Source organism: Lepidochelys kempii, chromosome 5, assembly GCF_965140265.1.
Source record: "Lepidochelys kempii isolate rLepKem1 chromosome 5, rLepKem1.hap2, whole genome shotgun sequence".
NCBI lineage: Eukaryota > Metazoa > Chordata > Testudines > Cheloniidae > Lepidochelys > Lepidochelys kempii.
In genome coordinates, this window is record NC_133260.1 from 105,768,218 (window position 1) to 105,785,778 (window position 17,561).

At 40.8% G+C, this 17,561-nt stretch overlaps 1 protein-coding gene across 44 annotated transcripts in view; it reads right to left on the reverse strand.

Annotated features, from left to right (window-relative positions):
• PTPRD (protein tyrosine phosphatase receptor type D) overlaps positions 1–17,561 on the reverse strand; it is a 1,705,510-nt gene that overhangs the window by 109,676 nt on the left and 1,578,273 nt on the right. For 26 of the 44 annotated variants that reach the window (XR_012159111.1, XM_073345353.1, XM_073345351.1 and 23 more), the window contains 3 exons: positions 15,376–15,585; positions 11,559–11,719; positions 2,930–2,944 (listed from right to left, as the gene is read on the reverse strand). Coding sequence is in view for 43 of the 44 variants with exons in the window: in XM_073345353.1 (XP_073201454.1) it covers positions 2,930–2,944; positions 11,559–11,719; positions 15,376–15,585 (386 nt within the window). In the remaining variant the exon portion in view is untranslated. The remainder of the gene's footprint in view (positions 1–2,929; positions 2,945–11,558; positions 11,720–15,375; positions 15,586–17,561) is intronic. The other 18 variants (XM_073345352.1, XM_073345366.1, XM_073345364.1 and 15 more) reach the window with 2 other exon arrangements.

Genomic DNA, 17,561 nt, shown 5'->3' on the forward strand with positions numbered 1-17,561 from the left:
GCTACACTTCTCTCAAGTGTCCTGCATTTTATTTGACATCACACTCTTGGGCCATTTTCCTGATTAAGTTTTGCTGTGGTGGTGCTAAAACCTGTATGAACCTGCTCTGCTCCCTCTTAAAACAGTTTAAAGTCACTTCTTCTCTGTCCAGGTATTATAGGCAGAGCAGTGAGTGGTAACATTGATTAGGACATGATATGATGGGAAAGAGAAGAGTGATAAGGTAGGAGGGAATCCTATCAATTTTAGCTATGGACTGTGGTTACCTCTATTGTGGATGACAGTGGGCAATTTCTTTTGCTTTTTTTTAATATTGAAGATACACAACTCGTTCAGCAAGACAAAATTTCCCCTCTGGTTGCCTTTATGTGCTGTGTAAATTGTGTCTTAATCCCACAAGCTCTTGAAGCATGGAACCTCTGTTAACTTCAGTGGAAGTTAAATACACAGAAGACTTCCAGGATCAGATTGTGAAAATCAAATAATTCCAGAGTTTTGATGCAAGACTCTTGAATTTATACTCCAGATAAACCCGCAATATGGCTCCTCCTCCCTTCAGTGAGGGTACAGAAACTAGTTTTTTTAATTGTTTTGAGAAGGATGAAGAAGGGATTCCTTCAGTCTACCCCTCATTCTTCAATGTCACTCCCCTAAGCCACAAAGGCAACAGGTGTGGCAATCCTGGGGAGTCTTTGTTCACTCTGGACCCACAACTTTGTTGATAACAAAGAGTCACTTGAAAGGAATGTGCTTTCTCTAGGTGTTGACTGTATTATCCCCAATTAATCCTAGCTCCTGCCAACCCACAGAGCCTGGAACTCCCTGCATGAGCATATACTGCACTGCCACTGGAAAGTTGTGCCCCCTTCAAGGTGATTTATCCAAAACCTTGTAATCTGGTACCTGAGTCCTAAATGGTTTGTTTTGCCACTCATTTGTCCTTCTGCTTGTCAAGCTGGCTGGGTATTAAAATGCTCTGTATGTACTACAAGCCCCACAAAATTGATTGAGCCCCAGTTAGACTCCCACAGACCTAAAGAAAGGTAAAACTTGTCGGGAAACAGTTCATGTGAATAGACGTCTAGGACCGTTCAGGAACCAGTCTTCTTAAATTGTCAGGTTCAACCAAACAGACCACAGATCGGTGTCACAGATAAAATTATAAAGTCAGATTCTGCCATCCTTAGTCATACTGGGAGAAAAGCTGGTGCAAGTGAAGTCCATGGACATTTTGCCAGAATGTCATCCACTAGTAGTATCTCCCTCAGTGAGTAGCCCCAATGAAATCTCTTTCAACTTTATGAAATAAAAAACTGCACAGGGACCCACACTCTTGAACATTTTGCTTCAAGAAATCAATGGGTCTATTTACAAGTTGGTACTAGTCAGCATAGTTCAGAGGCCAGGGTGATGTGTGCCATTCTAAACTCCTGGATTGATGGACAATAAGCATGGGTGTCAAAATTGAGGTCCTAGGAATTAATGTAAAAGGTCTCAAACTCCACAAGTTCTACACCTTTTATTTATTTAATAAAGTATTTGGTGACCATCAGTGCATCATTTAGGTGACATCCAAAATTTAAAACAACAAGTGCTATGCAACGCTTTCAGTGGGCAGACACAGAACATTCTACCCTATAACCACCCCAATATATGCTTCCAGAAGAGCTCCATGGCTGCCAGGCCCTCACTTCTAGTATTTTTAGACATGCAGTTTCATTAAAAAAAAAGATACTTTCATTGAAAAAGGGGGTAAAACACATTTTCATGAACATTCAGTTAAGTAAATGTCACTGGGCTAAATTTCCTAGAGGACCTCAATCCAGCTTCAAAAGGCATGGGATTTTTTTTTAATTTTTTTTTAACATGCAAAACCTTTATCTGCAAGAGCAAATGGAAACTGAGTATATAAAATGGGCAGCAAGACATTTAGTTACTTGATTTTAATCTGCAAATTTGGGCGGTTGAACTGTTAATTCATTACATAGACAAAATTTATCGAAATTTAATACCAAATCCATTAATGTTTTTTAACCTTGATTTGGAAGGTTGAATGGAAGTGTATTCCATTTTTTTTAATTGTTAAGAAGCATCTTTATTTATATCTGGTGCTCTTAAAAGTGAAGGACTAGGAGAACTGCCTAGAGGCAGACACAATTTGCATTTTTCTACATATAGGTCTTCTAGGGCATATCAACTCTGACCTGTACAACTGCCATTTCTATATTAAAAAGCACTATAGTATCCCACAATCGCCTCAAATGTTAGAGTAAACATAAATAGCCTCAGATGCTACAGTAACTCTAAAACTGCAGCGTTTGAGGCACTTACTGTAGAACGATGTACTTTGTTTTAATTAGAGTTATTCTAATTTTGTCTCTCTCCAGACCAGAGAATGCAATAGTAATTGTATCAGATTGCGTTGGTTCAAAAGGATTTATGATGCCGAGAACTACCCTCTAAGGACTAGGATGAGATCATCGATTTATTTTACTTGTGACCTACTGTAAGCCAGGATTGTGTCCAGGTTGTTAAAAGTGCATTAACCCATTATAATACATAATTTCCCAATTCTTCTGAAGCTCCATTTTGAGACGTGAACACCATTTTAAACTTGACCAAAGAACTCTCATAAATTGATTTGTACTATCACCTGAAATTGTAACTGAGGAAAATATAAGATTAAAAAAAAAGTTTTTTTTAGTTAAAAGACAAAACACTGCTATAAGTGCCTCATGTCTTTTCAGTGTTGTAAACACTATAAAATATCTAGAGCACTATCAGGCTGTCTTTATATTTTATATGTATCTGTCCAAGATAAGATAGACTGACAGAAATGCTGTTTTAAATCATCATCATGATAAACTGTCTGTATTTTTTCTTTTTTCTTTTTTGGTGTAAATGGAGGGCAATTGTTCTCACTTCTCACCTGTCAGGTTTACTGCTCCATTTTAATGCAGCAAAGAAGGGAAAAAAGGTTAAATGTTAGTTGGCCAATGGCAAGAAGAGTAACCATGACAACAGGAGATTCAAGAAATGGTGTTTTACAATGAGGATACATAACTTACATAAATTACGAAATGACAGCTCATCAAAACATTTAATGCCTTCTAATCATGGAATAAATGGAGGACACAAGGTTAAGTTCAAAGAGTCTTTTGCTGCTGAAGAAAACATTTTTGTATTAATATCACATTCCCTTTTGGTCATCATCTACAAAATGATGCCACAATCAATTACATCCCAGGAGGTTGCAGATGCTAGATATATTTCTGAATTTTACTTACAAGCTCGAGAAAAGACTTTCATCTAACCTGGTTACAGGGAAGTTTAGTGTAACACATTTTTTTTTCATTAAAAAAAGGCTAAATGGATGAGATTTTCTTATAGAGTAACTAAGACTTGCCCTACCTTACAAAAGATTTTTATCCGGTTTTACGCAACTAGGCAATAAAATGTCAGAAATTATCTTTAAAAGGTCTCTTGACAAGTAAGGTAATCCTAAATCTTTCTCCAATAAAATATTAAATACTCTTTTCTGCTTTAAAAGAAATAGCTCATCTTAGATCTATAGAGCATGATCTATAAAAATGGGTGGAACTAGAAAAATACTTTATTAGTTGCTATCAACAGGTCACATAATTGAAACTATTCCCAAATACCAAAAATATAGTGTGTCATCATGATAATGTGGGGAGCTACAAAGATTTTATTGCTTGGAAGCTGCAATGACCCTATTACTTACAATGGGTACTAAAATCTTTATAGTGCCCTGCAACATCACAGATCTTTTTCTTTCTTTCTTTTTTTTTCTTTTTTAGAGTCCCTCCATTTTTTCCCTAGAAGTATGTTAGTTACTATGGCTCAAATCTGGAGCTCCTTGCTAAGTTTTTATTCAGTCCTTACTTGTTCTGGCAAAACTCCACTGGGTTCAAAAGGATTTAAGTTAACATTCCAAGCCTCTGAGCAGATTCACACAGCTGCCATTTAAACAAAAAATCAACCCGCCAAAGAAATGTTTCTTTCTGTCTCCTAAAAATGCAATGCCTCCCATTAAAACTGATTAAAGCCAGTTCCAGGATGAGCAATATCCAACCCTGCAACCACGATGGGTTTAAAGTTAGGTATCTCGTGAGCTTTCAGAAACAAAGAAAACAGACATAGGAATTTAACACCGGTGAAAATTGATCTTTCAGCGGGATACATAATTTCTTTCTAGCCCTGGAAATCCTGAGATGTTGGGTAATTTTTAGAGATTTCTAACATTTATTAATTAACATTTTCCTCTCCCTCCAAAACATGTGCTATTAAATTCATAAGGCCAAATTTACAAGTGAATTTAAGGGCTAACTTGTAGCTTTAACAAGTGCCCTGCATATGAGGCAGCACATTGTTGCATTGCCCCAAGAACACCCTGGGTGATAAGCTGTGACTCTCAGAGTTGCAGTCTGCCCGTCAGTTAGCCTTCTGTCAGTTAGCCTTCTGCTCTGAGGGAGACATACTTTGTACCAGCCCTACCCTGATGCAATGTTTATCCTCCAGTGCTCTGGCAGAGCTATGCTGCTTGGTGCATTGCTGGAGGCAAAGCCAAGACTCTACCCATTCTCTGTCCATCTGCACAGGATTGGGAGCGTGAAGGACGCCTCCCCCCCCTCACTTATGTGGGTAGTTGGCTCACTGATGTAAGGGCATGCCTTACGCTCCTGTACTGCCCTGTGTTGTTGCACAAGACGGGCTGTGGTATGGCTATGAAAGAGTGCAAGGAGAGTTTAAAGTTGTAAAATGTACCCCTTCCACCCATACATGTATGTTTGATCAATTTAGTTCCCCCTGGATTCCCTTACATTAATTGCTGAAATTCACACTGAATTTAACAGTGAATTTAACAACTGGGGGGGGGGGGAAGTGTGACCAAAAGGGGCTTAATGGACACAAAATATAGCCAATGGTGAATAAGAGAATCTAAGACGATGCAACCACACACAGAGGCCAAATAAAATAGACTAGTATGATTTTTATCTTCATGTTGTCATGTTAATTAAATATATAGAATTCTTTGGTAATTTTGGATACAGTTCTGATTTCCTCTGCGTACATATTACTTGCTTCTCTTTTGTCTGAATCAACAAAAAACAGTTTTCTTGATGGCAAGACTACAGCAAGAAAAGCAAGGGGGAAAAAAGAGTTTTGTCTAGTTAATTCACTTAGACTACCAAATCCTAAAGAGAGGAACGTCTGTTCAGAACGTTTAAGGAACCTTTCTCAGCATGATTCTCTCCCTTTATTAAGGGTGTGGAGTGAGTACCATTGCTTCTATTATCACATCATAATTCAGCTGAGTTTACAACCAATTTAAGACAAAAAACTCTTACTTCTATACTGAGTACCTCAATCAGTTTTAGCCCTGGTCTACACTATGAGTTTAGGTTGAATTTAGCAGTGTTAGATCTATTTAACCCTGCACCCATCCACACGACAAAGCCATTTTTGCTGACTTAATGGGCTCTTAAAATAGATTTCTGTACTCCCCCTGACAAGGGGATTAGTGCTGAAATCGACATCACCGGGTTGAATTTGAGGTTGTGTGGACGCAATTCGACGGTACTGGCCTCCGGGAGCTATCCCAGAATGCTCCACTGTGACCGCTCTGGACAGCACTCTCAACTCAGATGCACTAGCCAGGTACATAGGAAAAGCACAGGGAACTTTTGAATTTCATTTCCTCTTTGGCCAGCGTGGTGAGGTCATCAGCAGAGGTGACCATGCAGAGCTCATCAGAACAGGTGACCATGCAGTCCCAGAATCGCAAAAGAGCTCCAGCATGGACCGAGTGGGAGGTACTGGATCTGATCGCTGTATGGGGAGATGAATCCGTGCTAGCAGAACTCTGTTCCAATAGGCGAAATGCTAAAATATTTGAAAAAATTTCCAAGAGCATGAAGGACAGAGGCTATAACAGGGACCCGCAGCAGTGCAGCATGAAACTTAAGGAGCTCAGGCAAGTCTATCAAAAATCCAAAGAGGCAAACGGCTGCTCTGGGTCAGACCCCCAGACATGCTGCTTCTATGATGAGCTGCATGCAATTCTAGGTGGTGCCCCTACCACTACCCCACCCTGTACATGGACTCCTGCAAGGGGGGAGTCTCACGCAACAGGGATGAGGATTTGGGGGATGAGGAAGATGATGATGATGAGGATGAAACCGTTCTCCCCGACTGCCAGGAACTATTTATCACCCTGGAGCCAATACCCTCCCAACCCACCCAAGGTGGCTCCCGGACCTTGAAGGTGGAGAAGGCACCTCTAGTGAGTGTACCTTTGTAAATATAATACATGGTTTAAAAAAAAGCGTGTTTAATGATTAATTTGCCCTGAAGACTTGGGATGCATTCGCAGCATCTCAATGAAGCTCTCCTGGAGGTACTTCCAAAGCCTTTGCAAAAGGTTTCTGGGAGGGCAGCCTTATTCTATCCTCCATGGTAGGACACTTTACCATGTCAGGCCAGTAGCACGTAGTCTGGAATCATTGCATAACAAAGCATGGCAGCATATGGTCCCAGTGTTTGCTCAAGCAACATTCAAGCAACATCCGTTCTTTATCTCTCTGTTATCCTCAGGAGACTGATACCATTCATGGTCAAACATGGTTGAAATAGGGGAATTTTATTAAGGGGACATTCAGAGGTGGCTGGGCTGTTTGCCTGTGGCTGAAAAGAAATCATCCCCTCTGTTAGCCATGCGGTGGGTGGACGGGTGAAGCGATTATCCCAGAGAATTGTGTGTGTGTGTGTGGGGGGGGGGGGCGACGGCAACCTTGCACCGAAAGCATATGTGCTATGTAATGTTAACAGCTTGGTTCACCGTGAAAGAGTCTACCCATTGTTCTCTACAATGTGTCTTTTTAAATACTACTCTCCCTTTTTTTCCTCCTGCAGCTGCAAAAGTTTCAATGCTCTCCTTATCATCTCCGTCCCAGAGGCTAGTGCGGATAAGAAGGCAAAAAAACTGCACTCGCGATGAAATGTTCTCTGAGCTAATGCAGTCCTCCCGCACTGAAGTTCCATAGCCTCCTCACCCAGATGCCCAAGAACGCAGTGGGGTGGAGGGGGTGGCTCTGGGCACCCAACCACTCCACCCCAGAGGACTGCCCAAGCAACAGAAAGCTGCCATTCAATAAGTTTTGAAGTGCAGTGTGGCCTTGTCCTTCCCTCCTCCCGTCCTCCACCACCCTACCCGGTGCTTCCCTCCTCCCACACGCCTCCCGGGCTACCTTGGCAGTTATCCCCCTATTTGTGTGACAAATTAATAAAGAATGCATGAATCTGAAACAACAATGACTTTATTGTCTCAGCAAGCAGTGATCAAAGGGGGGAGGTTGGTTGGCTTACAGGGAAGTAGAGTGAACCAAGGGGGCGGGTTTTTGTCAAGGAGAAACAAACAGAACTGTCACACCGTAGCCTGGCCAGTCATGAAACTGGTTTTCAAAGCTTCTCTGATGCGCAGCGTGCCCTGCTGTGCTCTTCTGACCACCCTGGTGTCTGGCTGTGTGTAATCAGTGGCCAGGCTATTTGTCTCAACCTCCCACCCTGCCATAAACGTCTCCCCCTTACTCTCACAGATATTGTGGAGCACAAAGCAAGCAGTAATAACAATGGGAATATTGGTTTTGCTGAAGTCTAACTGAGTCAGTAAACTGCGCCAGTCGCTTTTAAATGTCCAAATGCACATTCTACCACCATTTTGCACTTGCTTAGCCTGTAGCTGAACAGCTCCTGACTACTGTCCAGGCTGTCTCTGTATGGCTTCATGAGCTATGGCATTAAGGGGTAGGCTGGGTTCCCAAGGATAACTATAGGCATTTCAACATCCCCAACAGTTATTTTCTGGTCTGGGAAGTAAGTCCCTTCCTGCAGCTGTTCAAACAGACCAGAGTTCCTGAAGATGCGAGCATCATGTACCTTTCCCGGCCATCCCACCTTGATGTTGGTGAAATGTCCTTGTGATCCACCAGCGCTTGCAGCACCACTTAGAAGTACCCCTTTCGGTTTATGTACTGGCTGCCAAGGTGGTCCGGTCCCAAGATAGGGATATGCGTTCCATCTATCGCCCCATCACAGTTAGGGAAACCCACTGCAGCAAAACCATCCACTATGACCTGCACATTTCCCAGAGTCACTACCCTGGATAGCAGCAGCTCAGTGATTGCGTTGGCTAATTGGATCACAGCAGCCCCCACAGTAGATTTGCCCACTCCAAATTGATTACCAACTGACCGGTAGCTGTCTGGCATTGCAAGCTTCCACAGGACTATCGCCACTCGCTTGTGAACTGTGAGGGCTGCTCTCATCTTGGTATTCTGGCATTTCAGGGCAGGAGAAAGCAAGTCACAAAGTTCCATGAAAGCGCCCTTTCACATGCGAAAGTTTCGCAGCCATTGGGAATCGTCCCAGACCCGCAACATTGTGCAGTCCCACCAGCCTGTGCTTGTTTCCTGGGCCCATAATCAGCGTTCCAGGGCACTACCACCAGGATGGCCAAATTGCTGGGGCCCATACTTTAGAGAAGTCTGTGTCCATGTCCTCATCACTTTGCTGCCGTCACCTCCTTGCCTGCTTTTGCAGGTTCTGGTTCTGAACGTACGGCAGGATAATGCACGAGGTGTTTACAATGCTCACAACTGCTGTGGTGATCAGAGCGCACTCCATGATTGCCGTGGTATGGCGTCTGCAGGAGAGCAGAGTCGCAGCGGAAGCGGTGGCTGACAACAGATGCCACAAGAATAGATATTTACAGAGAATGAAGAGAGGACCTGTGAGATGGATTCATGAGAGCAGGAGAGCAGAGTTGCAGAGGAAGCAGGAGCCCATGACAGCCAACATGGAGAAATTCGCTATCGAGACAAGAGCAGGAGAGCAGAGTTGCAGCGGAAGTGGTAGTTCGATGATGATGGTTAGCAGTCCTACTGCACTGTCTGCTGAAAGCAGTATGGCATCTGGATGGAAAAAAGGCGTGAAACGATTGTCTGCCATTGCTTTCATGGAGGGAGGGGTGACTGATGATATGTACCCATCAGGCATTGGGAGCTTAACCCAGAATTCCAATGAGCTGCAGAGACTGCGGGAACTGTGGGATAGCTACCCACAGTGCAACTGTCCAAAAGTCGATGCTAGCCACGGTACTGTGGATGCACTCCGCCGACTTAATGTGCTTAATGGGGGGACACACAATCAACTATATAAAATTGCTTCCTAAAAAATTGACTTCTATAAATTCAACCTAATTTCGTAGTGCAGACATAATCATGTAGGATCTCAGAGTGCAACTACGTTCGGTGACAGAGGGTGCTGTCCAATAGTTTTCCCATTCATTTTTAGAAGTACTAATCCTCTTGATTTTAGCTTGAATGACATTTGGCCTGTACTCTGACGGCTGTGGAAGAAAGCCTAAAATCTCTCAGATTTGGCATCTCTCAGCCTCACATCCTTTCAGCCCGCCACTTAAGACAAACACTGTCCCATTCCTCTTTATGTTGTATGAGGCCCATCTCAGTGGCTTTGGTTCAATCTGGAAAGCTATTTGCAACAGCCTCACAAATAACAAAGGTATCAGACACATACTTCTTGACTTTGTAGGTAGTAAAAGCTTTGTATTGACCCAGGCCACTTATCTACACTACCTAGGCCTCCTCCAACAGAGGGTTAGGGCTCATCTCTTTAATAAGTCTTTTTACAAATCACTCACCACTGTCCCTACATCATATTAAAATTTAATAACAGTAATCTTGAAATTAGCAGTCCAAGTCTGTTCATAAAGCTGTCTCTGATCAAAAATCCTGGAAAAGAGGCAAGACTCACCCCTGTTTAAGATATCTAACTAGTGCTACTAGTAAATAAAAAATGCACAACATGCCTTCTATATTTTGCATATGGGACTCCCTTCACTCTTGACCAAGAAATTTTTATGTGCTCATGTGGTGTACCTCTACAGCTTTTTGGAAACACACTGTGAAGGACATAATTATGGGTGTAATCAATATTCCCAGGGTAAATATTGGATCTGCCTTATATTTTGGTGGGGTTTGTTTTGTTCGAATAGCTTTGGAGATATTGTATTTGAGATAACCGAAGTAGTGACATGAATTGAGTATTTCACTTCCAGCCTGTTTCCAATTACCAGTTTTTGTAATGACTGATAGTCAGAAGGAGGGGCTCACAAGGTAGGTACTAACAGAAACTTTCAAGAGGCATAACATCTGCAAGAAACAGAATGACTTCTGTGCTGCTATATGATTATGATCCGAACGGTCATCTTTATAAATATATGTCTGTTTGGATTCCGAAACAGAGGTTGCCTCAGGACTGTTCTTTACGCTGAACAGAGTATTTCTCTTTCAGAAACCTGAAGGCCTCTGCATTCATCTTCAGCTGCTTCAGACTGCAGACATTTTGGGGGAAAATCCAGGTAGTTTGAGGCTTATGAAGATTTTTTTATTCGTTGTCAAGATTTTTTTCATCAGAAATAGGTACAATTACAATCCTATTGCTTTGCAGAAAATAATTTCATTAAATGTAGAGTATTTAAAAAAAATACATCCCCACATGTTTACTGCTTCCTCAGATTTTCATGGGTAGTTTTAGGCAGAAATATTAGAGGCTTAACAATGGCTCAGTCACGAACAATTGTACATTACCGATATACTTTTAAAACTGTTTTGGGTAAAGAAAAAAACTTTGAATCTGGGCTTCTGACCACCTTGGGTCTTCCTCTCCTCCATCTTCCACATTGTTCCACATTGACGTTTGTGCAAAGTAGGTGTAAAAAGCTAAGAAGCTTAAATGATAGTACTGTACACAGACTTTGCCTGTACTTTGCACAGGTATAAATGACTGAACAAGGTATAAGGCAGTGGAGAATTGACCCTCATATAATGGCAAAATCTGTGTCTTGTGCAGCATGATGTAACATACAGGATGAAAAAAGAATCAGCAAATGACTCCTCAAGTTTATGATCAGATTCCAGTGTTAGTAGTAAATGATTACTGGTTACATTGTTAATCCTGGTGTACAGGAAAACATATACATACATGGCCAAACTGAGGCCTGATTTCAGGAGGCACAACTCCAGTTACTTTTAAGGAGATGAGAATTGTGTCTGTTCACACCAGGATTGAATGTAACCCATAACGTATTACCATTGCAATATTAAATAGGTAAGTAAAGGAAGTGAAATGATTATATGGATACATGTGTACACATACACTAATGTACATATATATGTAAAATACAAAAACATTTTTAATACCACAAATGGTAATACAGTGTCATCAGCAAAAGAGTGACACCAAATCACTATAACTATAGGGAAAACTCAAAGTATCTTTTCAGTTCTATAGAAACTAAATAAAATTTCTTAAAAAAATAAAGCAAGAATCCATAGAATGACATCTAATATGTAGAGTATGGCACAACAACATTTTATCTGATCCTACGTTGTCTTAAAATGATCTAAATATCTAGAAGTCACCTTAGTTTAAAAAGAACTATTTGGTAAACTTACCTTTTATAAAGAAGTATAGCTATAACAATACAGATGATAAACACCACTGCGAGAACTGGTCCTACTACCCAAATCAAGCCCTCTTCTTCATCTGTAATTGGCTGGGGATCGAGATCCATTGACACAACAGGATCAGAATATGGGCTGGTTGCATACATGGTCTGTAAGAAAATGATGATTCTATTCAACGATAAAGTAATGGGGGCATGAGAAATAACTGTGTTAGAACTAAATAAATGTATATGGAATATAATGGCATTATAATATCTGTTATTATTCTTCAAATCCTAAACTATATAGATTAAAATGTAAATAATTTATTATTATTACTATTTTATTTATTTTGTACCAAAAGTGTGATAGGTGTATACAGAGAAATGAGGAGACAAGGTCTCTGCCCAGAAGCTTTCACAGTCTCAGTGGGTAATGTAATGATGAAGAATTGGGGAGATGATGTAACAGAAAAAAGCGAATGAATAGCAAAGTAGTGTATGATTTGTTTGTTCACTTCTTTGTTTTGTTTGCACTTCTGGGAAGGGAAGAGGGAACAAGAATTTAAACGCTTCCTGGAAGAGGTGTGAAAGAACTGAAAGAGTAGAGGACAGAATTATTGTGGACAATCAGGAAGGCCGTGTTAAATATAGGGATTTGTGGGCCCTCAGGCGACAGTAGTATGCAGCTTGGTCAGAAACAATGGGACAAAGTGGAGAGTGTAGAGAGGCAACAACAGAGAGCTAGATAGGAGCTAAGTGGGTTAGGGACTTGAAGGCAAGGGGAGAGACTATGAAGAGAGGCTGAACATGGACAGAGCAGAAGAAAAGCTAGATGACTTTGGAAGCAATGTAGCTGAGATAAGATGAAAGCTGGATAAGGGTTTAAGCAAAGAAAATGTAGAGAAATGGACAGATTATGAAGATGTTGTAGAGACAGAGGTCTATTACGGGCAAAAGAGATAGAGAGGAGTCACAGATGAATTCAGAGCCTGTAGCAGAGCAAGGATGTGGAGTTGTCAAGGGTAACCGAGAAGAGGGGAGGAATGAGGAATGCTAGGCAGAGGATGAGGAGCTCAGTTTTTGCCAGACTAAGATGGAGTGGCTGAAGGCTGTGCTTTTTCCAGCCATGCTAATTGTGTCATCTCAGTTCCTGACAGGCCACTTTATGAAATACTCCATTCATTTGGGAGCTTTGCTTAACCAAACTGTGGTTAGAGTCACATCAGGGTGTCAGCACTAATGAAGCAAGAAGGCGGAAACTTGATGGCAACTTTATATGTGATGCAGGCCTTAGCAATGACACCATGAAGAAAGAAGTTTTCACTTCGGATTAGATAATTATTAATTTCACAGGTCAGAAAAATTTGAATACAGACGTGGTTACATCTGAAAATTGCTGTAAACAGTTTTCTAGTTGCAATAAAAAAATGATTACGCAGTACTGACCAATGATGTTCAATTGTCTTGTCATATAAGTGAATAAATGTGTTAATATGAATAAAAACATTTAGAAACTGACAATATGAAACTGACAATGGTTGTCTGTGGGACAAGCAAGCACAAATCATTTACCATTTGCTGTTGTTTTTTATAACAAGTTTTCATCTAAGGTATGAAGAGTTGTTTAATCATCTGTGTTCCATCATCCTGCTTAAAGGAATCTTGACCTAAGTATTTTTCTGCTTTCATGTTAATTGAAGATGCAAGAAATTCTGCTATTGCAATATTACTTGGCCTTCAGCCTCTCTTTCCTGAGCAGATAGAACCAAATGCTGAAGCCAAAATGTGATAACAAACTACCCTATGCAAATAGGCTGAACCAAAGAAGAGATATGAAATCCTTGATGTCTACTTTTATGTATAGGCATTGTTCATACTGTTAGATTTTTAAGACAAATCTATTTGCTGATCACTTGTACATACTTAGAGTTCTGTGCTATACAGAAATACTCGACTAGAGTGCAAGATTCAAACTCTAGCAGGCTCTGGAACCCTAAGAGGGGAACAGATGTGCTGAGAACAGAGAGCAATGGAGCATGGGACGTAGATGCTCATTTATCTGAACTCTCTTTCTTCCCCACGGCCAGATCGGTAACTACAAAATCCTATTGCAGATTCTGGATGCCATGACAAAACAAACTTAATTTGCCAGTGAGCCCTCCTTCTAAGGCCTGTGCACCTATGAAGACCACAGATAAATTCCGTTATATTAGGTATTTAAGTTGTAAACATCCAAACCAAACCTTTTTGTGTTCATTTATCTTTAAGGCAGTCACAGTCCCAAAATCAACAATGTTAGACATTACAGCCTTAGTTAATATATAAAATTACTGAAGGATCAAAACTTTTCAAAGAAAAGATTGAATCTTAGTATGGGTAATTTGTGAGTATAGCTTTTCAGATATCTAACTTTCTACCTAAAAGCTTTCCTCTTTTTCAACTTTGAGATTTAATGACATGAAGCCTATGTTTAATTCAGAAGGACACTGGCTCTTCTATCACCAGCTGTAAATCATCATTTAGTCACTTTTTTGGTTTCAGAGTAACAGCCGTGTTAGTCTGTATTCGCAAAAAGAAAAGGAGTACTTGTGGCACCTTAGAGACTAACCAATTTATTTGAGCATGAGCTTTCGTGAGCTACAGCATTGCATCCGATGAAGTGAGCTGTAGCTCACGAAAGCTCATGCTCAAATAAATTGGTTAGTCTGTAAGGTGCCACAAGTACTCCTTTTCTTTTCACTTTTTTGGTTAACTTTTCAGTGGTGTGTAGGATTTTATTAATTAACAGATTTTCCATTCCACTGACACAGTCTTTGCAATCACTGTAAGACAGAAAGAGGAAAAGAGAAACTTTTGTTCTATATTAGAATGTTCTTAAAGCAGTTGTTCCATTTTCAAATGAAGCCACAAGTGATAAGTAGACTAACGAGAACTTCCTCCTTGTTTTCAAGTAAATAAACTCTCCACACATTTAAGGCATTGCCAGACACTGGAGGTCTTTGACTAGACTTCCGATTACTGCTACAGTAGGTTAAACTGGCTGAGCCCAGCAAATGTATATGTCAGTTTTAGGAATCAATTAGAAAGACACCATGCAATATATTGCATGTTCAAATGTTAATGAATGAAGCAGCATCTTTCCACAATCCTATTTCTATCTTAAATTATTTTTTTACTGTTTTACTTGCAGCTAAAACAACTCAAGCATAAAGGGACATAAGAATAAGATGAATTACATAATGGGAAGAGACAACTCATTATTTAAATTCCCTCAGGAATTATCCTTATTATTGCATTATTTTCTAACTTTCGTACATTTCACTGATAAAGTTGGTAGCAAATTACTATAATTGGAGAAGCTAGCTGTTCATGTCTCTGATTAGACAGATCTTTCCAAAGATTTTTTGGCAACAAACACCATTGTCTCAATGGCAGTCCCCAGGCAAGAAAGGAACTTTTTTTAAATTGTGAAAGATATTGCTGTGAAGCTCATGCCTCAGTAGTTGCATCACAGGTCTCATGAAGCAAGGCCTGTAATTTGCAAAGGATCAAAATAGTGCTAATAAAAGGTGATCTTTACCCTTCAGTTACAGAAGCAAACAACACATTAAAATGCATGCAGAACTATTACCTTCTAGCTTGAGAGATCACTGGAAATAAGCAAGGAAAGACGCTGACTTTTGAAAAGCACTGACATACCCTGTAGATAGCTGACCTTGTGTGAGTGGACAGAGGAATGATCGTATGAACAAATAGTATAAGAAATGAGTGAAGGTAAACTTAGGAATAAAAACAACAACAGCAAAAACATTCAGCTAACTTACAGATTCAGAGTGCTCCATTACAGCCAAAACAAAGAAGACATATTCTTGACCGCTTTGGAGTTGCTTATTCTCAAAGCCACCATACTGCTTTTTATCCCCCAGGGTAAACTCAGTAGGAAGAACTTCAAAGTGAGCTGCAATGTATGGCTTTAATTCAACTTCTCTCCCAAAACGAATGCTTCTGCGTTTCCTAACTATCTCCTTAAGTAGCTGTGGGGAAGAAAGAAGGAGAGACAGAGAGAGAGACAACAGAAAGATAACTGTAAACAACATTAATGTAACTTATTGACAGTTTAATGGGAAAACTTAATTTAGGGCCAGGAACTATCAAAATACCATTTATTGTCATTTCATGGTGCATGTCAGCATCACTAAATCTCAGCTCTTGCAATCCTTAAATTTTTGGCCTTTCCTGTTAAGATAAGATACTAAATTGCATTTGCACTGCTCAGATTATGAACATGGGTCAACTAGATCAATTTTCAGTGCTTGATATCATTGTCCACGCTAATAAAACCCTACAGAATTAAGTTCTAGAATGCATTACAACCTTTCTCTGAAAAACAAAGACAATTTGTTGCATAATTTTTTTATATGTATGCAGTATCCATATTGTGACCTCCAACTTAATACAGCGAATCCCAATAAAGCTGTTGGTGGATGTGATTGCAGAGCCATTGGCCATTATCTTTGAAAACTCATGGCAATCGGGGGAGGTCCCGGAAGACTGGAAAAAGACTAATGTAGTGCCCATCTTTAAAAAAGGGAAGGAGGAGGATCCTGGGAATTACAGGCCAGTCAGCCTCACCTCAGTCCCTGGAAAAATCATGGAGCAGGTCCTCAAGGAATCAATTCTGAAGCACTTAGAAGAGAGGAAAGTGATCAGGAACAGTCAGCATGGATTCACCATGGGCAAGTCATGTATGACTAATCTAATTGCCTTCTATGACGAGATAACTGGCTCTGTGGATGAGGGGAAACGAGTGGACATGTTGTTCCTTGACTTTAGCAAAGCTTTTGACACCGTCTCCCACAGTATTCTTGCCAGCAAGTTAAAGAAGTATGGGCTAGATGAATGGACTAGAAGGTGGATAGAAAGCTGGCTAGATTGTTGGGCTCAACGGGTAGTGATCAATGGCTCCCTGTCTAGTTGGCAGCCAGTATCAAGTGGAGTGCCCCAAGGGTCAGTCCTCGGGCCGGTTTTGTTCAATATCTTCATTAATGATCTGGAGGATGGTGTGGATTGCACCCTCAGCAAGTCTGCAGATGACACTAAACTGGGAGGAGAGGTAGATATGCTGGAGGGTAGGGATAGGATACAGAGGGCCCTCGACAAATTAGAGGATTGGGCCAAAAAAAAGTCTGATGAGGTTCAACAAGGACAAGTGCAGAGTCCTGCTCTTAGGACGGAAGAATCCCATGCATGACTACAGACTAGGGATCAAATACCTAGGCAGCAGTTCTGCAGAAAAGGACCTAGTGGTTACAGAGGACGAGAAGCTGGATATGAGTCAACAGTGTGTCCTTGTTGCCAAGAAGGCCAATGACATTTTGGGATAAGTAGGGGCATTGCCAGAAGATAGAGGGACATGATTGTTCCCCTCTATTCGACATTGGTGAGACTTCATCTGGAGTGCTGCGTCCAGTTTTGGGCCCCACTCTACAAGAAGGATGTGGAAAAATTGGAAAGAGTCCAGCGGAGGGCAACAAAAATGATTAGGGGACTGGAACACATGACTTATGAGGAGAGGCTGAGGGAACTGGGATTGTTTAGTCTGCAGAAGAGAAGAATGAGAGGGGATTTGATAGCTGCTTTCAACTACCTGAAAGGGGGTTCCAAAGAGGATGGCTCTACACTGTTCTCAGTGGTAGCAGATGACAGAACAAGGAGTAATAGTCTCAAGTTGCAGTGGGGGAGATTTAGGTTGGATATTAGGAAAAACTTTTTCACTAGGAGGGTGGTGAAACACTGGAATGCGTTACCTAGGGAGGTGGTGGAATCTCCTTCCTTAGAAGTTTTTAAGCTCAGGCTTGACAAAGCCCTGGCTGGGATGATTTAGTTGGGGATTGGTCCTGCTTTGAGCAGGGGGTTGGACTAGATGACCTCTTGAGGTCCCTTCCAATCCTGATATTCTATGATTCTATAAAGCATATGAACTTCCCTTTGAGGAAGGAATATTGAAAAT